The 22,649-nt window shown below is 43.3% G+C and overlaps 1 protein-coding gene across 1 annotated transcript; it reads right to left on the minus strand.

Moving 5' to 3' along the window:
- Positions 1-7,205: 7,205 nt before the first annotated feature.
- LOC123441565 (tRNA-specific adenosine deaminase TAD1-like) lies at positions 7,206-9,244 on the minus strand. The gene is made up of 8 exons (XM_045117943.1): positions 9,077-9,244; positions 8,856-8,990; positions 8,663-8,741; positions 8,267-8,358; positions 8,095-8,171; positions 7,847-7,966; positions 7,679-7,766; positions 7,206-7,524 (listed from the first exon to the last, which is right to left on the minus strand). Exons 1-8 carry the CDS (start codon positions 9,242-9,244, stop codon positions 7,414-7,416), a joined length of 870 nt encoding a protein of 289 aa, XP_044973878.1. The 3' UTR covers positions 7,206-7,413.
- Between the last annotated feature and the right edge of the window lie 13,405 nt (positions 9,245-22,649).

The following is a 22,649-nucleotide window of genomic DNA, read 5'->3' on the forward strand; positions in this document are numbered from 1 at the left end:
GTCATCAAGGACATTCTGTAGCCTAGACAAGTTATCTGCTACAGGGTTATCAACACCCTTTCGGTCAACGACGTGCAAATCAAATTCCTGTAGCAGGAGAACCCATCTGATCAGCCTAGGTTTAGCGTCCTTCTTCTCCATGAGGTACTTAATAGCAGCATGATCAAAGTGAATAGTGACTTTGGAGTCAACTATGTAAGATCTGAACTTTTCACATGCAAACACGACTGCTAAAAATTCCTTTTCCGTAGTGGCATAGTTTCTTTGGGCACTGTCTAGAGTTTTACTAGCGTAGTGAATGACATTCAACTTCTTGTCAACTCTTTGTCCTAGAACAGCACCAACAACATAACTACTAGCGTCGCACATGATTTCAAAGGGCAAGTTCCATACAGGTGGTTGAACAATAGGTGCGGTTATCAAAGCCTTCTTAAGTATTTCGAAAGCTTCCTCACAATCCTCATCAAAAACAAAAGGAACATCTTTCTGCAAGAGGTTGGTAAGAGGCCTAGAAATCTTAGAGAAGTCTTTAATGAACCTTGTATAGAAACCAGCATGACCTAAGAAACTTCGTATACCTCTGATATCTGTGGGGCATGGCATTTTCTCAATTGCATCAACCTTAGCCTTATCAACTTCAATGCCTCTCTCCGAAATTTTGTGTCCTAAGAGGATACCTTCATTAACCATAAAGTGGAACTTCTCCCAATTCAAGACAAGGTTGGTTTCTTCGCATTTCTGTAAGACTCGATCAAGGTTGCTGAGGCAATCATCAAAGGAAGACCCGTAAACGGAGAATTCATCCATGAAAACCTCGACGATCTTTTCAAAAAAGTCAGAGAATATAGCCATCATACATCTTTGGAAGGTGGCAGGAGCATTACATAAGCCAAAAGGCATGCGTCTATAGGCAAAGGTACCAAAAGGGCAGGTGAAAGTGGTTTTCTCTTGATCAGATTGTGCAACAGGTATTTGCGAGAAACCCAAATAACCGTCTAGAAAGCAGAAGTGTGTGTGTTTTGATAGCATTTCTAGCATTTGGTCGATGAACGACAAAGGATAATGATCTTTCCTGGTTGCTTTGTTCAGTTTTCGGAAGTCTATCACCATTCTATAGCCGGTAATAAACCTTTGTGGGATTAGTTCATCCTTATCATTAGGAACGGCGGTGATACCTCCCTTCTTAGGTACGCAATGTACTGGACTTACCCAATCACTATGAGCAATAGGATAAATGATTCCTGCTTCCAGAAGCTTTAATATTTCTTTTCTAACGATCTCTTTCATCTTAGGATTTAATCTCCTTTGATGATCAGCAACTGGTTTAAAGTCAGGATCGGTTTTAATCTTGTGCTGACATAGAGTAGGACTAATACCCTTAAGATCATCAAGAGAATATCCAATAGCAGCGTGGTGCTTCCTCAGAGTTTTTAGTAACTTCTTCTCTTCGCGCTCTGAGAGGAGAGCACTAATAATGACAGGATATATCTCCTTCTCATCAAGATAGGCATACTTAAGAGTATCAGGCAACTGTGTAAGCTCGAACACAGGATCACCCTTTGGTGGGGGAGGATCCCCAAGCAGTTCAACAGGCAGATTATTCTTGAGAATAGGATATTGTTCTAAGACAATTTTATCTATCTCATCTCTCCCCTCCATATGCATATCATTTTCATGCTCAAGCAGATATTGCTCTAAAGGATCCGTAGGAGGTACGGCAATAGAGGCAAGAGCAATGATTTCATGTCAACCAGACGACTCTCTTTCATGGGTTTGTCTTCCAAACTTGGAGAAGTTAAATTCATGAGACACACCCTCGAAACTTACTATGACAGTCTGCTTAATGCAATCAATGTGAGCATTGACAGTGTTGAGAAAGGGTCTACCAAATATGATGGGAGAAAAGCTATCTTGTGTAGTACCAAGGACGAGGAAATCAGTAGGATACTTCGTCTTACCACACAGGACTTCTACGTCTCTCACAATTCCTAGAGGGCAGATAGTGTCTCTATTAGCTAGCGTAATAGTGACATCAATGGGTTCTAACTCAGCAGGTGCAATCTCATCTTTGATTTCATCATATAGAGAACGGGGTATTGCACTAACACCAGCTGCCATATCACATAAACCATGGTAACAGTGATCTCCTATCTTAACAGAAACAACGGGCAGGCCAACTACAGGTCCGTGTTTGTCTTTCACGTGAGGTTTAGCATTTCTAGCGGAGTCCTCACAGAATTTGATAACATGCCCATCTATGTCTTCAGCTAAGAGATCTTTGATAATAGCAACACTATGTTCAACTATAATCTCTTCACGGGGTGCAAGTGACCTAATGTAACCCCTACGTATCACAGTTGGAGTTTTAGAATAATCCTTTATCCTAGCAGGGTATGGTGGTTTCTCAGTGTAAGCACAAGGAACAACAGGATCACTAAAAGCAACGACTTTCTCCTCAACTAGATTGGTTTTGGCTATGTTGCTTTGTACAGGAGGATGATATTTAAACCACTTCTCTTTGGGAAGATCAACATGAGCAGCAAAATATTCACATAGAGAAGCTACTATCTCAGAGTCAAGTCCATACTTAGCGCTAAAATCTCTAGAAGTGTTTGTCTCAACAAAAGATTTAACGCAATCAAACTGGAAATTCATGCCTGACTCCTTACCTTCCTCCAACTCCCAATCTTCAGAGTTGCGTTTGATTCTCTCCAATAAATTCAACTTTTGATCAATATCCTTCTTCATAAAAGAACCGACACAAGAAGTGTCAAGCATGGTACGATCTTCATGAGAAAGCCGAGCATAAAAGTTTTGAGTGATGATTTCTCTCGAGAGGTCATGATTGGGGCATGAATATAGCATTGATTTAAGCCTCCCCCAAGCTTGAGCTATGCTTTCCCTGTCACGAGGCCAAAATTTATAAATAAAGTCCCGATCACGATGTACTAAACGCATAGGATAGAACTTTTGATGAAATTCCAATTTCAACTGATTGTAGCCACATGATCTAGTATCATCGCATAGCCTATACCATGTCAACGCCTTATCCTTTAAAGATAAAGGAAAGACTTTCTTCTTTACCTCGTCCTCGGGCAAACCTGCAAGCTTAAATAAACCACAAACTTCATCTATATAGATTAGATGCAAGTCTGGATGTGAAGATCCATCTCCTGTGAAAGGATTAGCGAGCAGTTTCTCAAGCATACCCGAAGGAATTTCATAAAAGATATTTTCAGTAGGTACCTCAGGTTGAGGAGAAACTCCTCGTGCTTCCGTTCGTGGTGAAGATACCCTGAACAAATTCCTCAAAGGAACAGTTTCCATAGTGACAAGTGACAATAAATTTCAGTACAGTATAAAAATGTTTCCTTACCAATTTCCACTTACCAAAGGCGCTTCACTCCCCGGCAACGGCGCCAGAAAAGAGTCTTGATGACCCACAAGTATAGGGGATCAATCGTAGTCCTTTTGATAAGTAAGAGTGTCGAACCCAACGAGGAGCAGAAGGCTCTGATAAAGGGATTTCAGCAAGGTAGTAACTGCAAGCACTGAAAGTAGCGGTAACAAGTGATTGTGTAGCGAGGTGAAACGTAGCAAGCAAAGAGTAACAAGTAACAAGTAGTAGCAATGGTGCAGCAAGTGGCCCAATCCCTTTTGTAGCAAGGGACAAGCCTGAACAAAGTCTTATAGGAGGAAAAACGCTCCCGAGGACACACGGGAATTTCTTTCATGCTAGTTTCATCATGTTCATATGATTCGCGTTCGTTACTTTGATAGTTTGATATGTGGGTGGACCGACGCTTGGGTACTTCCCTTACTTGGACAAGCATCCCACTTATGATTAACCTCTCTCGCAAGCATCCGCAACTACAAAAGAAGAATTAAGACAAAGTCTAAACATAGCATTAAACTAGTGGATCCAAATCAGCCCCTCACGAAGCAACGCATAGACTCGGGTTTAAGCTTCTGTCACTCCAGCAACCCATCATCTACTTACTACTTCCCAATGCCTTCCTCAAGGCCCAAATATGGTGAGGTATTATGTAGTCTACGTTCACATAACACCACTAGAGGAAAAGACAACATACAACATATCAAAATACCGAACGAATATCAAATTCACATGACTATTATCAGCATGACTTATCCCATGTCCTCAGGAAAAAAAGTAACTACTCACAAAGCATAATCATAATCATGATCGGAGGTGTAATGAATAGCATCAAGGATCTGAACATAAACTCTTCCACCAAATAATCCAACTAGCATCAACTACAAAGAGTAATCAACACTACTAGCAACCTTACAAGTACCAACCGGAGTCGCGAGACGAAGATTGGTTACAAGAGATGAACTAGGGATTGGAGAGGAGATGATGCTGATGAAGATGTTGATGAAGATGCCTCCCCTCCGACGAGAGGAGTGTTGGTGATGACGATGGCGACAATTTCCCCCTTCCGTGAGGGAAGTTTCCCCGGCAGGATCGTCCTGCCGGAGCTCTAGATTAGATCTGCTCAAGTTCCGCCTCGTGGCGGCGGCGAAACCACGAAAAAGCTCCCGATTGATTTTTTATGGACCAGGACGCTTCATATAGCAAAAGAGGGGGCTAGTGGGCCGTCAGGCAGCCCACAAGCTTGCCCTGCGCCACCAGGGGGGTGGTGGTGGTGGGCAAGCTTGTGGAGCCCTGGTGGCCCCCCTCCGGTAGTTCTTTCGCCCAATATTTTTTATATAATCCCAAAAAAATCCACATAACTTTTCAGGGCGTTTGGAGATGTGCAGAATAGTGCACTAAGATTTGCTCCTTTTCTAGTCCAGAATTCCAGCTGCGTGAATTCTCCCTTTTCAAATAAACCTTGCAAAATAAGAGAGAAAAGGCATAAATATGGTACCACAAGTAATATAACAGCCCAAAAAGCAATAAATATCAACATGAAAGCATGATGCAAAATGGACGTATCAATGCTCACTAACAAAACTGTTCTCCTCCATCTTACAACTAAAGAACTTGTCAGAGACTTCATGTCTCTCGACACGGGCATGAGCTTTAAAAACTAGTTTCAGCTCCTGGAACATCTCATATGCTCCGTGCTGCTCAAAACGCCTTTGGAGTCCCATTTCCAAACTATATAACATGCCACACCTAACCAGAGAGTAGTCATCACTCCGCGTCTGCCAGACATTTTGAATGTCCTGGGCCGCTGCTGGAGCAGGAGGGTCACCTAGCGGCGCATTAAGTACATAAGCCTTTTTAGCTGCTTCGAGGATGAGCTTCAAGTTGCGGACCCAGTCCGCATAGTTGCTACCATCATCTTTCAGCTTGTTTTTCTCTAGGAATGCGTTGAAATTGAGGTTGAAAGGTGCGTTGGCCATTGGATCTACAATATTTGTAAAGACAACTTTTAGACTAAGTTCATGACAATTAAGCTCATTTAATCAAATTAAGTATGAACTCCCACTTAAATCGACATACCTCTAGTCATCTAAGTGATACATGATCCATGTTGACTAACCCGTGTCCGATCATCACGTGAGACGGACTAGTCGTCATGGTGAGCAACTTCATGTTGATTGTATTCAACCATATGACTCATGTTCGACCTTTCGGTCTTTTGAATTCGAGGTCATGTCTGTACATGCTAATCTCGTCGAGTCAACCTAAGTGTTTCGCGTGTGTAAATCTGGCTTACACCCGTTGTATGCGAACTTTAGAATCTATCACACCCGATCATCACGTGGTGCTTCGGGACAACGATCCCTCGCAACTGTGCACACTTAGGGGAATACGTTCTCAAAATTTTATGAGGGATCATCTTATTATGCTACCGTCGTTCTAAGCAATAAGATGAAAAACATGATAAACACCACATGCAATCATATAGTGACATGATATGGCCATTATCATCTTTGCTCCTTCGATCTCCATCTTCGGGCATCGCATGATTATCATTGTCACCAGCGTGACACCATGATCTCCATCATCGTGTCTCCGTGAAGTCGTCACGCCAACTACTACTACCACTACTACTATAGCTAACCGTTAGCAAAGAAGTAAAAGTAGTAAACACATGGCGTTGCATCTCATACAATAAATTAAGACAACTCCTATGGCTTATGCCGGTTGTCATACTCATCAACATGCAAATCGTGAATCCTATTACAATAACATGATCATCTCATACATCACACATGTAACATCACAACTTTGGCCATATCACATCACATGTCAAACCCTGCAAAAGCAAGTTAGACGTCCTCTAATTGTTGTTGCAAGTTTTACGTGGCTGATTTGGGTTTCAAGCAAGAACGCCTTCTTACCTACGTGACAACCACAACGATGATATTCCAAAGCTATTTACCCTTCATAAGGACCCTTTTCATCAAATCCAATCCGACTAGAGTGGGAGAGACACACACCCGCTAGCCACCTTTATGCACGGTGTGCATGTTGGTCGGTGGAACCTGTCTCACGTAAGCGTACGTGTAAGGTCGGTCCGGGCCGCTTCATCCCACAATACCACCGGAAAAGAATAACACTAGTAGCGGCAAGCAATTGACAAATCAGCGCCCACAACTTTTTGTGTTCTACTCGTGCATGGAATCTATGCATAGAGAAACTGGCTCTATACCACTGTTGGGTAACGTAGCATAAATTCAAAATTTTCCTACGCCATATTCAGATAAGGCTATGGAGAGACCAGCAACACTACTAGGAAAATGCCTGCTAGTGGGGCACCTGTTTTGGCTGCTAATGGCACACTATAGGTGTGCCACTAGCGTCACACCATTAGAATTTTTTACTAATGGCGCACCACAGGTGCGCCATTAGTATTTGGTATACTAATGGCGCACCAGGCAGTGCGCCATTAGTATAGCTCATGGTGCGCCATTAGTATGCCTCTCAGGTGCGCCATTAGTGTGCCTCCCAGGTGCGCCATTAGTATGCCTCCCAGGTGCGCCATTAGTATGCCTACCAGGTGTGCCATTAGTAATAAAAGTATTGGAGAGTGGTATAGCCAAAATACTGCTCTGTATAACTTCAGACAACTAAGTGAACTGTTCCTTGAAAAGTGGCAAAGTCTAACTACATTGGGGCATTTGAGACAAACATCGCAGAGTTAACATATTTATTGTGTGCCAATTCCTTCTACTTTTCTTTTCCTCTCCAACAATTAAAATAATAAGAGTTACTGAGTTACCGATCCATATAAACACCTCATGGTGCCAAACATCATAGGGCTTTATAGGTTTGTTACAGGCTACCACTGTTCAAAACTTCAGTATTGTGCAGAAGCCCACATGGTACAAATAAGCTGAAAGAGCTCGTACACAAAACTGCTAAAATTGTGGTGAAATCAAGAAACTTCAAGAACCAGCCTCTACGACGCAGCATAGAACCTCAAGATCTGGTCATCACCGTAAAACTATAAGCGAATCAACGGATCCTGGCTTAGCACGCCATCTGCCAAAAAATGGGGCCTTTCTAAGAAGCTCAAGCATCTGCTGATACTCACAAGCCATATCCTGCAACAGAGATGAGACATCTTAAACCTTCACTTATTGTATTCACAATCATTGCTCACAAAGAATCAGAAATCATTTAATGTAATCTTGCTCTGTGGCTTCAACTCATTATCCATCTGAGTAATTAAAAACCGTACAGTATAGGATGAAATACCTTAATTGCACGATAAGCAATCTTCTCGTGATGGAATTTTGTGACTAATGGATGTTCAAGTGATATGAAGGCCTCTGCCAATCTTATCCTGCCATCAAAACACAAATATTTTGCCAGGCTTACATCAGGAATTCAGAATGCTAGGAATGAGAAAGGGAACTCTCTTACTTGCAGAGCAATGACTCGGTGGAGGGTAAGGATGCTGCCTTTGAAGATGTGCCTTGTTTCCTCCCAGTTGTTCCTAAAATAACTTCATGCACACCAGATTTATCCCAGCATATTGAGTACCTAATAAAACATTAATGGCAAAGCTAAGCTTCTATTTAAAAGTTCAACCAAAGAATGGTGCATGAAGATACAGTCAGAGCAAAATGCAAAGGAGTTCAAAATGGCAACAAACCATATTAACTAACTACCCGCATGTCAAAGGGGGTATATCTCCCGAAGTCTGTTGAAACTCTTTAGGGGGAATAGGTGCCTCAAAAAATAGTGGCTGCAGATATAGAAAGTTCCACCAACATGTCACATGAATAATGTATGTCTCGTTGCAGAACTAGAAGGAATTAAGAGTTAAACCAAATAAGCAACCTTATTCGGTTTGAAAGGTTCAGGGAATTTTGTAGATAGACAGAACAAACGAGCACCAAGAACTTTTACAACATTATTTTCAATACAAAACCCTTCAGATGCACCATCAGGTGATTGTCCAATTCGGTTTGAACTGTTTTATAACACATGAGGTGCAATCGGCGTGGCAGGTAGAATCGAAGACTTGGAAGATGTCCACAGTGTGGCAGCGAAATACGCAGGCAAGAAAGTATGTCCACACAACTAGTTTATATAAGTTGCAGTTATTTAATTGCTACAGGTTGCAGCTATAGAATATAAAACTTGGTAAGTTATAGGTGTCATGCCATACCCAACCGGGCACTGCCTATGTAGAACATAGAAACTACTGGCTTAATAATGTTAAAATCTACTTACCAGCGTTTGCTGCTTCATATTTGTTTCTGAGTCCCGCAGACATTCTTTGTTCTACTTGCTTTTGCTTTTCTGTTTTTTCCTGCAAAGGTACAGGATCCATTTGTTCAAGAATCAAGGCAACATACATAATTAATTTTAACAAAGCATATAGCAAGAACAGAAAAATAACTAGAGAATCAATCGTTACAATTACCTCGAACAGTTTCTTCCACTTGTAACGCACTCCGCTCTCCTTCATTCTCTTGATGGCAACGTTCATGTCAGCCTCACCGAATTCCCGCTGGAAGAACCTCTTCCACAACACATCAGTGACGCCGGTAAGGTCCATCTGTTGGAGCGAAGCCATGATTAAAACTCACAACTGCATCCTTATGTGCAGGTAAGCGAAGATGAATTGGTCCGTGAAAAGTGTACCTCTGTACAGCTCTCGATGTGGGTCAGCTGCTCCAAGGTGCAGTGGGGCAGGATTCTCTTGAGCAGGCCCATCTCCAAGTTGTCCACGCTGTTCATGTACCTGAGGTTGTCGACGGCGCTCCGGAAGCATAGCTCGAGCAAGCTCAGAGGCTTCCTTTCAGGCTCCATCTTTTTTCCTTCCTACCAGAAAGAACAAGTCGCTGCTTAGCACAGAAATCACATGCACACAAGGTTGCACATCGACGTCCCCATCCGACTGAACACGACCTCTCCGGCGAGACTCGACGGTTAATCCTAAATTTCCGATGAACAGACGCCCAATCACCCCGTTAAAATGTAATTGCCCGGGCTGACGGGCAATCTTTGCAGCAAGATTCGGCCTCGAACTGGAAGGAAGGGAGGGAAAAAAGGAATCTTGTCCTGAATCCGTGATGCCAAAGGAGGACATCCGAACAGAAATTCACCAAATCAAGGGGCGAACAGAAAAATGGATGTTCAAGGCTTCTTTTCACTTTTAGGTTGATAAATAAACTTAGAAACAAAGGCCAAGGATTTTTTTCCTCCACAAAACGGCAATATCGTACTGGTGATGACATTGTTCAAATTGTTCCTACATGCCATTAACAATTTGAGCTCATGTCTGCTCCTTCCCCGAGTTGGAAATTTTTATAGCCTAATATGAACTGTACTGCTACACCTGCTACAGACTAGAGCAGATTTATTCAGCTATTGTCCGCAAGAAAAAAGATGATTTACTTTGTTATGCTTCTTGTGTTGAATCAAACGACATGCCAATAGTACATGCAAACATCTCTTATCAGGTATAATAAGTCTAGCATTTGGACCCTTAGACATCCTGTTCCTGAATCACTTGACGACAAAATTCAGTTAATTATAGTCTCATATCAGCAACATTCAGTATCATACTTAGCTTTCAATGTCCTACAAATCTCAGGACGAAACACAATTTCCTGGAGCTGATCAGTATAACGCAAATTAATCATCTCATTGCAAAGGTAGATATCAAGGCAACAAGGATAGATGTACATGGGAGCACCCTTTATCCAACCAATGAGATAAAAAAAACATGCCGCAAGAATTATACGCTCTAGCTAAATTGATTTATACAAGAATTGAAATGCAATCCCTTGTGCCGCTATGCTGCTACCGACGTAGTATTCATGGATGCAAGCTATCATATACTCCCAGAATGCAACAGAACTGAATACTGCATGTCTGACATTTGAAGACACATGCCACCGAACAATTTGATGGTTGCAAGAAATATAACTTGTTTTTTATATACAACGAAAGTGCTAATGACACACAAGTTTTATTGCAGTAACTGTTTAATCATCACACGAGACATGGTAAAGAACAACAACCACAAACCTGGCCGATGCGGGTGGCGGCGGCGAGGGGCCGGGCCGGGGCGTCGAAGAAGGCGTTGCGCTGGGCGTCGGTGCGGAGGAGGGGGTTGGCGATGGGGTTGGACGTCGGCGGGGTCGAGAGGGCCGAGGATTCGGCGGCGGCGACGGCGGCTTTGGAGCGGATGTGCTCCTCGATCTCATCGCGTTCGGAGCTACGGAACTCGATGTGGGTGGGCTGGGGCCGCAGTATCGACGGCTGGATCTGGATGGGGATGGGGATGGCACTGTGGGTTTCGGGTGCGGCGAGCGGGCGACGGTAGCGAAGAGGCGAATGGATGGAGGAGAGGCGAGGAGGTCAGCAATGGGGGTGGGTGCGGAGGGTAGGAGGTCGCCGGCGGGGGAGAGGGTGGTGTCGGCGGCAGAGCGTGACGGTGAGGAATGAATCGTGGACGGACGAGCTGGGGCCTGGGGCTGGATTCGGCTGTGGGTTCTGAATTATAGCAATGGCGCATCCTAGAGAGGTGGGCCATTAGTAGTTTCTAAAAAAAAATAAAAAAATATAGTAGTGGGCACTCTGCCCCGGTGCGCCATTAGTACTTTTGGAAAAAATACTTTGTTAGTAGTGGCGCACCGTGTGTGTGGTGCGCCATTAGTGTCCATCACACTAATGGCGCACCTGCACATGATGCGCCAGTGCTATATAGTAGTGGCGCACCATCTATAGTCCTTTTCCTAGTAGTGCAACGAGAGAGCGGTGAGTACATCTTCATACCTTTGAAGATCGCTAAGCGGAAGCGTTGCTAGAACGCGGTTGATGGAGTCGTACTCGCGGCGATTCAGATCGCGGTGTGATTCCGATCTAGTGCCGAACCACGACACCTTCGCATTCAACACACGTGCAGCCCGGTGACGTTTCCTGCACCTTGATCCAGCAAGGAGGAGGGAGAGGTTGGGGAAGATCTCTGGCAGCACGACGGCGTGGTGTCGATGGAGAGACAAGGTCTCCCGGCAGGGCTTCGCCAAGCACCGTGGGAGAGGAGGAAGAAGAACAGGAGGGCTGCGCCGAGAGATAGATGGAAAACCGTTTTTCCAAAGGCCAAACCCCCCATTATATATAGGGGGAAGGGAGGGGTGGCGCCCCATTTAGGGTTCCCCCCTTGAGGGGGGCGGCAACCCTAGACGGGAGTGGGGGGGGGCAGGGAGGAGAGGGGGGTGGCGCACCCTTGGGTGGTCCTTAGGCCCACCATTGCCTAGGGTTTCCCCTCCCTCCCTCTCTGGTGCGCCTGGGCTGAGTGTGTGTGTGTGGGGGGGGGGCACCAACCCACCTAGGGGCTGGTTCCCTCCCGTACGTGTCCCATGTAGCCTTCCGGGGCTTGTAGCCCCTCCCGGTGGGCCTCCGGAACCCTTGTGGTGGTCCCGACACTTTGCCGGTGGTGCCCGAAACATTTCCGGCGTCCAAACCCATCCATCCTATATATCAATCTTTACCTCCGTACCATTCTGGAGCTCCTCGTGACGTCCGGGATCTTATCCGGGACTCCGAACAACCTTCGGTAACCTCGTATAACAATTCCCTATAACCCTAGCGTCATCGAACCTTAAGTGTGTAGACCCTACGGGTTCGGGAATCATGCAGACATGACCGAGACACTCTCCGGCCAATAACCATCAGCCGGATCTGGATACCGATGGTGGCTCCCACATGTTCCACGATGATCTCATCGGATGAACCACGATGTCAAGGATTCAATCAATCCCGTATACAATTCCCTTTGCCTGTCGGTACAGAACTTGCCCGAGATTCGATCGTCGGTATACCTATACCTTGTTCAATCTTGTTACTGGTAAGTCTCTTTACTCGTTTCGTAGCACATCATAACGCGACTAACTCCTTAGTCACACTGAGCTCATTATGATGATGTTCTACCGAGTGGGCCCAGAGATACCTCTCCGTCACACGGAGTGACAAATCCCGATCTCGATTCGTACCAACCTAATAGACACTTTCGGAGATACCCGTAGTGCACCTTTATAGTCACCCAGTTAAGTTGTGACGTTTGATACACCCATAGCACTCCTACGGTATCCGGGAGTTGCACAATCTCACGGTCGAAGGAAAAGACACTTGACATTAGAAAATCTTTAGCATACGAACAATACGATCTAGTGCTATTCTGAGGAATGGGTCTAGTCCATCACATCATTCTCGCAATGATGTGATCTCATTATCAATGACATCCAATGTCCATGATCAGGAAACCATGATCATCTATTTATCAACGAGCTAGCCAATCTAGAGGCTTGCTAGGGACACATTGTGATCTATTTATTCACACATGTATTACTGTTTCCGGTTAATACAATTATAGCATGAACAATAGACGATTATCATGGACAAGGAAATATGATAATAACCATTTTATTATTGCCTCTAGGGCATATTTCCAACAGAAAGAAGGTGAAGACTCTCGAACCGTGGCTTTTGATGCTAAGGTTGAAAACCCGTGGCTGGAAGCAAAGACTAAACAAGTACCAGAGCTCGCGGTTTTGAAAACAGAGATAAAATGCTTTTAGGAGTGTAACTTTCCAGTCAATGGTACACGGTAAAGCTTCTCAATATCTTCCATACCAACCATATTAATGGCGGTTCCCATGCTTTTTATGCTTAAACTCCCCTCTACCAATTCTTACACAAGCCATGGCTAGCCGCATTCGCGGGTGCCCTCCATACAATCTCAAGCCAAGGGGGAGTGTATGTTTTTTTATAAACCATTTAGAACTGGGCATTCTCCAAACTAGCCTTTGCCTCATAAATTTGACTAGAATAAACTTTGTCAAAGAGTAAAATATTTTTAGCATGGAAGATATCGATTGCCCCTAACGCTCCATGAGCTTGTAAGGGTACAAAAAGAGAAATGCATTTGAATAGTTTTGAGATGGTACAAGAAAGTCTTTGTTAGGATGGCTGGTAAATACCATATATAGGAAGGTTTGGTGGATTCAAATGGCGCAAACTCGTTTCAAGGATTTTGGATGCACAAGCAATCAGTCCGCTTAGTACAGGCGAAGGCTAGCAAAAGACGGGGAAGCGACCAACTAGAGAGCAATAACGGTCATAATCATGCAGAGCGACAAAGCAACATTGAATCGGGCATGAAAGTGATATAACTATTCTAAAATAAAAATATCATCAAGGCTTGATAGACTTCTAGTCATAAACATGTGTAAGCATGTGCCAAGTCAATCTAAAAAGGAAGGGAGATAACACTTCAGTATGCTAAACCATGAACAATGCAATGCATGCAAATCATTTCAATAACACATTATGCACTCCAGCTATTTGAGACAAGTCACAAATAAAGCATGAACTACTGGGAAATCATTGTAAACATAGCACTATGTTGCTACAAGTTGGTATCTAGATCATAAGTACAAGCATATGTACAAAAGTAGAAACAAATAGAGTTCATACCAGCTATCCTTGTTGCATCCCTTCCGTCGATCTTCGTCATTATTGCGTCGACACTTGCACGATCGAACGTAGAAAGATATAATCAAGTGCAATTGCAACCATGGACGTGAGCTGAACTATGCAAACAAAGCAAACTAAAGAGAGAAAGGAAATCTTTTGGGGTTTTCCAAAGGTTAAACGAAAGCAAAAGAAAAGAGACATCTTTTTGTTGTTTTTGCAAAGAAAGAACAAAGAAGAACATGCAAAAACTCTGAAAAGATTAAAAAAGAAACCATGGAACACCTATCCCGAGCACACGCAAGGGAACCGTAGACAGGCAAGTGAAATCCAATCCACGAAATAATTTGATCCATGGACGGCACCGTTGTAATGAAAGGGGAGAAGGGTACGTACTCCCCCAAGCTTAGGCTTTTGGCCTAAGTTGGGCTTGGCTACTACGGCCTCGAGGAGCTCCCTACGGCTCCGGGATGGTACTGGTAGCTCGAAGAATCGTACGGGGCCTCAGGCGCATAGACCGATGTCCTGCCGTCCTCCCAAGAAGAAGGCTGCTCTTCCTCGGGAACAACCCCCTCCATGGGGTTGTGGAACTGCTGCTGGATCACAAACTCGTCTAGCTCAATCGCGGTGAAGGACCATCCGTTCCTGCTAGTATAATCAAACAAAAGTTGTGCAGGTAGACGGATCTCGCGAGTAGTAAACTCGCCAAACCTCATAATATAAACAAGGTTATCAAACTCAAAAGTCCTAGTAACAAACTCATGCCTCTTCATAGCGGTAAGATCAAATCTTATGAATGGAAAAGGCGCATCATCCGTGCGTATAGTGCGCTCGAGATGCTCGGGGATAAGCGTGGCATAAATGCCACCAAAGTGAGGCTCTTTGCCGTTGTTAGCGACGAGGCGACGAGCAATAAGAGCACCAATATTATATGTGTTATCTCGTGAGAGGGCGGCTGCCAAGATAGCAATATCCGGAGCCGAAATGTTGCTCGTGTTGTCACGAGCTAACACTCCCCGAGCAATATAGTATGCGAAACACCTGATGTGGGGGAAGCACGATACTGGAACTCTTCCCCCGGTGAATGTCTTGCGGATCCTTGCTGCAAAGGGAGGCGAATAGGAATTTCAGCTCGTAGGGCTGAACTTTCATTCTGGTCGTCTTCCCGACATTCCGCACACCTATAGCGTCACAAAATTCTGCCAAAGACATGGTAAAGACATCCTCATATAATCTGAATTCAATCATGGAAGTTTTATCATTATATCTAAACCAGTTGACAAAATAATAGGTGAGTTTTGAGTATTGTGGCACACATCGTGTTACGAGACGTGTCAAACCTGCAACTGCACAGAGGTTATCAAACTCATCCTTAATACCTGCCATCGCAAGGAATTCTGAACACGGGTATGTCATGGCACATGACATGTCCGTCTCGTGGAGCAACTCTGGTGGCACGATATCATCATTGTAACTTGTCCTCACAATAGAAGGTGAAGCTGCAGCTCTAGTTAGTCTATCGGTAGGCTCGGGTCTCTTCTTCCCAAGCCATCCTTTTGCTTTTCAAAACAAACTCATTTCTGAAATTTTGGTAGTTTAAGCAAAATGAGTTGGAGCAAACTATTCTACTCACTTCCCCAAGGCATAAACTTGCGTCAAAACTTCATAAATAAATTTCTAAACATGCATGCAAGCTCATATGAACAGCACCAAGGACTCCTAAATACTCACAAATAAGACTAGCAATCAAAATTCTAATTAGAGGGGTGGAGGAGTCACATACCAAGGAGAAAATGCTCAAATTCTCAATGCAAATGATGGGTTGTAGAGAGGGATCGAGATTTTCCACCAAGAGCAGCAAGAACTCGAGCTCCAGGAGAAAATTGGGATTTTTGGAGTGAGAGAGAGAGAAGGGAAGAAGAAATACGTGGAAAGGGGACCAGGCGGGCCCAGGCACCCTCTCGGCGCGACCATAGGCCAGGCCGTGCCACTTGGCCGCCTAGACAGGGGGTGCCCCCCTGGTCAGCCCCAGGTGCCCCTGTGTCTCTTTTTTGATGGAAATTTTTATTATATTTTTTTTTGATTTTTTCTCACAACTTCACCTTTGAAAAAGTTTCGAAGTACCGAAAGGTGCAAAACTTCCACAAAGCTCGAAGCAATGGTTAAGCATATGAAGCTTCAAAAACATAAAACTTTGGTACAACAAGGAGGATGAAAGATAAAGGAAATGAAAACATGACAAGCTTCTCTTTTTACTCATATAAAACATGTTTGTTAGCAAGGTTGATCATGTCTTACTACCAAACATGTATTATATCGAGCAAAAAGTTTCACTTCTTATAAAGCAATCATGGTACCTTTATTTTAATGGATATTCTCCCCACCATAATGGTTTTGTATTTGTGGTGCACATGTAGAGGACAATCCCACTCTCCAACCTTCATGGCCTCAATATTCTCAATAGAAATAAGGCCATGCTTTTTATTAATCTTCTTCGGAAAATATACCGTGTGCTCCTTCTCATTAACATTGAAAGTCACCTTTCCTTTATTGCAATCAATAATAGCACCCGCGGTGTTAAGAAAAGGTCTACCAAGAATAATGGACATGCTCCCATCCTCGGGAATGTCAAGCACAACAAAGTAAGTAAGGATCAATCAATTAGCAACTTCAACAAGAACATCCTCACAGATACCAATAGGAACGGTTGTTGACTTATCAACCATTTGAAGAGAGATATCTGTAGGGATTAGTTTATCTAGACAAAGCCTTTTGTAAAGAGAGAAAGGCATAACACTCACTCCTGCACCAAGATCACATAAAGCAGTTCTGACGTAATTATTTTTATGGAGCAAGGAATGGTGGGTATACCTGGATCACCAAGCTTCTCAGGAATCTTACCACTGAAAGAGTAATTAGCAAGCATAGTAGATATTGCCTCATTAGGAACTTTGCTTTTATTAGTAACAATATCTTTCATATACCTCGAGTATGGAGGCAAATTAATAGCATGAGTCAAAGGAATTTGAAGAAAAAGAGGTTTCATACATTCACAAAATTTATTGTAATGCTCTTCTTCTTTGGTTTTGAAAGACTTACCCAGGAAGGGCATTAATTTCTGTACCCATGGTTCTCTTTCCTTCCCATGTCTTCTTGCAACAAAGTCTTCTCTAGTATATCTCTTGCGCTTGTCGGGTGCTTCTTCTTCTTGTACTTCAGGAGGATCATTCTTCTCATTATCTTTATTAGGTTCAACACCATCTTCAGTTTCAGCATCGGAAGTAGATATACTATTAGGATCAACAATAGGTTCATCATTAATTATTGGATCATTGGAGTTTTCAGCTTCCTTGTGTTTCTTCTTCTTCTTCTTGTTCGGGGAGCTAACAACGTCTTCTTCCTGCAATTGAGAATCTTGCTCGATCCTCTTTGGATGCCCTCCGGATAGAGGGGGTCCTGGGTGTGTGTACCACCTCGGGTCTGTATACCATACGCCTGTGTATCAACTTGTTTGGCATTGTTAGCAAGTATATCTTTTTGCACATTAGAAATTTGTTCAGGCCGAGTTTGAACCATATGAAAATGCTTAACAAGACCTTTAACATCATTAATAGTTCTACTTAAAACATCAAGCAAACTTTTGATAGCAAGGGAATTATCATGCAATTGGCTTTGAATCCTCTGATTAAAGTGACTTTGCTTGACAATGAAATTATCAAGCTCATCTAAACATTGATCAGGGGGCTTATCATGAGGGATGTCCCTTGCATTGAATTCTAAAAGAGAGTGTACCTCTACCATAGGTGGGTGGGTGGTAGGCTCACATAATTTCTCAATAGGAGGCAGATTCTTCACATCTTCAGCTTTAATACCTCTCTATTTAATAGTCTTCTTGTCTTCTTGCATAATTTCGGGGCTCAAGAAAAGCATACCCCTCTTCCTTGGTGGTGGAAGTGGTTCAGGAACGGACCAATCATCATGATTCTTAGCTATATTGCCCATTAGTTCTTCAGCATTGTCCGATGTTCTTTCCCTGAAAACACAACCAACACAACTATCCAGATAGGTTCTAGATTCATTGGTTAGACGAGCATAAAATACATCAAGCAATTCATTCTTAGGGATTCCATGTCCCGGCTTAGCCTTGAGTAAAGTGCAATACCTCCCCCAAGCTTTAGGGAGGTGCTCATCCTGCAACTGTTTTAAGTTATATATTCTTTGTAAAGCAGCATGTTGCTTATGAGCAGGAAAATATTTAGCAACAAAAGATTGAGCTAAATCTTGAGGACTCTTAATGGAACCACATGGTAGTGCATCATACCATGCTTTAGCATCTCCCTTCAAAGAGAAAGGAAGTAGCTTAGTAACATAATAATTTCTCTTCTTATCCTCTGTAGTGAATAAGCCATCCAACTCAGTGAGTTTGGTAAGGTGTACAGTAGCGTCGTCATTTTCTCTGACATAAAAGGGGTCAGGTTCAACTGTGGATATAAGTGAAAGATCGATAGAAAAATCAAAATCAGCATCCTCAATGCAAATAGGATATGAAGCAAATTCAGGATCAGGAGTAAATTTGTTCTTCATAGAATGCTTTTCAAGCAGCTTCTTAACAACAGCAGGGTCAGAGTCAGCACACTCTGTAAGCTCCCTGCATAAATCATCATCAAGTTAAATATAATCATCATCAAGAATTCTTTCCTTGAGACCACTCAACTGTAGGTAACCAAAGGGTCTACCAATGGGGTAGCGTGTAATAGGAATTTCAATTCCAGACTGCTTCGCAACCTTAGTAATCCGAGACTCAATAAAATAACCATGTAAACCAGTCTCATCAAGAGTAGTAGAAGCATCAGCAAAAGTATCAGACTTAGTGACGGACTCGGTAGAGGCAACATGTAGTCGTGGTGAAGCAAACTTACTCATAACGGAAGGTGAATCAAGCGCAACACTAGTGCTAAGAATAGTACCTTTTCTTGAAGTGGATGGTAAAATCGGAACCTTGGGGTCTCCTTTCTTACCCATAACGGATAAATCGCAGCAAGAAAAATAACTCCAAGTAGACTTGTAAATAAAGCTATGGTCCCCGGCAACGGCGCCAGAAAATAGTCTCGATAACCCACAAGTGTAGGGGATCGCAAGAGTCTTCGCTGGTAAGATAACCCAATTTATTGATTCGATACAAGGGGAGCCAAAGAATATTTATAAGCTTTAGCAGTTGAGTTGTCAATTCAACCGCACTTGAAAGATACTTACTGGGCAACAAAGTATTAGTAGCAACGATGATATGGAAGTGATGGTGGCAACGGAAATAATGGTGGCAAAGCAACGAAAGTAAAACAGCAAAAGCAAAGCAACTTGTAACCAGTAGGATTAAAACACTGTAGGCTAGGGAGATGGATGGTTAGTCATGGATGAGAGATATAATGTATTTAACTTGGGGCAAGGCACATAGAAAAGTAATGATCATCTAGGCAAATATCAAACATTAGGCATGTATCCCAAGGTAGTCGTGCGTGCTTGCAATAAGAAGTTGCACACCATCTTTTGTTGTACCATCCCGCTACCAACCGGGCCAAAAGGAACTTATGGAGATTAAGGTTCTCCTGTCAAAGAGCACCGGAACAAAGCATTAACAATCAGTGGATACATGGAATCCTCAAATTATAGTCTTCCCCATTGGTGTCCCAAGCTGTCACCATTGGGATCGCCCAGTTCCGGACTATAATAGGTGCATACAACTCATAGATAGGATCAAGAACTCAAATATATTCATGAAAACATAATGGGTTCAGATATTAAATCATGGAACTCGAGCCCAAAATGACAAACATTAAGAGCAATAAGTAGTAGCAAAGATGATAAGCACCATAGTAGATGATATGCAACATGCCCCCAACAATCTGACGAACTATTACATGATCTAACTCATCCAATCCCTACCACCCCTTCGCTTACAGTAGGGAATTACTCACACATGAAAGGGGAAGTCATGGAAGGGTGATGGAGTGGTGATGGTGATGATGATGGTGACGATTTCTCCACTCCGGAGGCCAAGGCAGCCTCCAGATTAGCTCTCCCGGAGAAGAACCGAGGGTGGCGGCGGCTGCACATCGAGAATTGGCAAAACGACTTCTGTTCTGGGGTTTCTCCATCTCGGGTAAAAATAGGAGCCAAGGTAGGGCACGGGAGGGGGTGGGCACCACCCAGGCTGCCTCCTTGCGCGACCAGGGGGTAGGCCGCGCCACCCGGTCGCCTGGAGGCCTGGTGACCCCCTGTGGCCCATCTTCTGGTCATGGGTTCCTCCTGGTGCGTGTATTTTCTCTATTTTTTATTGGAATTTTCTGGGAGACCTAAAAATTCATATTCCTGCACACAAGAAAACCATACAGGCAGCTCTAGTGAAAACTATGTTAGTCTGGGTTAGTTTCGTTCAAGTCATGCAAGAATGAGGCCAAAACAATAGCAAAAGTGTTTGGAAAAGTCGATATGTTTGAGACGTATCAACTCCCCCAAGCTTAGCATATTGCTTGTCCTCAAGCAGTTCAGTTCGACAAACTGGACGCGACAAAGAAAACTTTGACAAACTCTTTTGCTTCATTAGATGTATATAAGCATGTACTATGAACAAGTCCAACAAGTATTGGAGCAATGCTACAAATACAATGCATGAAGTAATCCTTCGATCACGTGAAGAGTTTCAAAAAACTAAGAATGAATGACATGCAACTGAAAACAACGTCAGTCCGGATTAGTTTCATTTAAATCATGCAAGAATGAGGCCAAACAATAGCAAAAGTGTTTGGAAAAGTCGATACGTTTGAGACGTATCAGTGACCCTTTCCACTTGATCATACCAAATGGCACGACCATTCACATAAGAACGGTTCCTGCCATGGCCTAGCAAAAAACCACCATGGTTGATCTCCACCGAAAAATTGCTGCTGATTCCTAACTACATGCATCACAATATCGTTATTTAACTCTCAAAAACCCTAAGCCCTGATTCCCTTAACCCCAAATCCTGACTGAAAACCCTAGAACAATCGGTCCAATCTTGCAACTACAGCACATCTTAGATGGAAATGCGGCCCTAAGGAGGTTCTTTGACGATTAAAATGCACAAACACGACGAGAAGAACAGGGGGCGAATACTTATTGTAGACAGGGGGTGGCGCCCCTTCTGCGCGACGAACAGGGGCCATCCGCGGAGGACCTCCGCGCCTCAGTTTGCATGCACCATCGACGATTGCTGGGGGCGACGTCGCCTATGCAGCCGCTCCCTTATTTCCAATCAAAGATGAAGAGGTGACATGAGTGGAGTAGGGGTGAATGGGTGGATTCCGTGATGGCCAGGGGGCTCGACCCAAAAAACGATGGCCACGCCTCCGTAGTTTGCCACCTGGTGTGGACGACCGGTCAACAAGTGTTCAACCGCGCTGTACCCACCGTGTACGTGCTAGAGTGACCATATTTTCACGTAAAATCGTATTCGGTGACCATATTGAGCGTATTGCTAAGTTCAGTGACCGTATTGTGCTTCCGTCGCAACTATATTGACCATGAGTGTATTTATCTCTTCAGGAAATAAAGGGAATTGGAGCATCGTCCTACTTTGTGAACTCCAGAAATACTCCTACAATGCAACTGCTGCAATGATCTCGCCTCTTTGAGAACTGGTGCAGCTGCAATGCAACTGATTAAAATTCATGGTGGATGAGGGTCGTGTGATTATGTGAGACCAACACGAGTACCGACGGACTCGATCTGCTGATCATTTCATATGACTGAAATGCAGTGGAATCACGGTGGTCATGATACGAGCTCTTTCAAACTAGATCATGGACTCATCCCAATCGAGTATCAGTGTGTCATGGCCTATCCTCCTCCTCCTTGAACGAACCCACATAGGAAGAAGTCCTGGATCGATATATCATATATGTCGCTCAAAGTGCAAACTACTTTGGTGCTTGACTTGTTGACGTGCAAACCCGACTCACTGTGCAGTAGTGGCGGATATAGGGGTGGGGGTCGTGAGGGTCATGACCCCCACAAATAATTTGTAGAACTTTTTTGAATAGTATATTCATATGTATATTCAGTATTTTATTGGCTATTTTAATGTGTTTGACAACAAAAAGTGCTATCCTTTTTAATGTTGCTCCCACATTAGTCAAGTTCTAGACCCGTCACTGTTGTGCAGTCTCGTGTTCCTTGCGGAAAACACCGAGGATGTGCTTGGTAGCCTGCATCAATGTTAACCAAGCCTTTGTGATACAATTTTGACAATTTTGGTTGTCCGTCTTGCATCAAACCATCAACCCATAAGAGAGACATATATGTACAATCATTGCTCTATCTCTCTCCCTCCCTCCCCCCTCTCTCCACTATAATGCTAGTTTGGACCTATTTTGCAATAATAAGGAAGTTATTATTTTATCAAAGTCAAGAATAAAGTGATACTTCTTTTTAAGTAAGACACACAAAATTTGGTATCAACATACACGTTTTTCTGTTCCAACAAAAGAAAACATGCACCGGAAAAATTGTTCAATAATCGTACCATATATTTGCACATGATCAATGTCAGGTTTTACGAAAACCGGTGGGGGAGATCAAATTTACCAAAAAAGATCCTAAAAGATCTTGTTAATTATTAGAATTTTTGATCTCATATCTTCTAGATGTTGTATTAATAGCAATTATTAAATTCCAGATCTTCTTGGTAATGAGATGA

The sequence above is a fragment of the Hordeum vulgare genome, chromosome 3H (genome assembly GCF_904849725.1).
Source record: "Hordeum vulgare subsp. vulgare chromosome 3H, MorexV3_pseudomolecules_assembly, whole genome shotgun sequence".
Classification (NCBI taxonomy): domain Eukaryota; kingdom Viridiplantae; phylum Streptophyta; class Magnoliopsida; order Poales; family Poaceae; genus Hordeum; species Hordeum vulgare.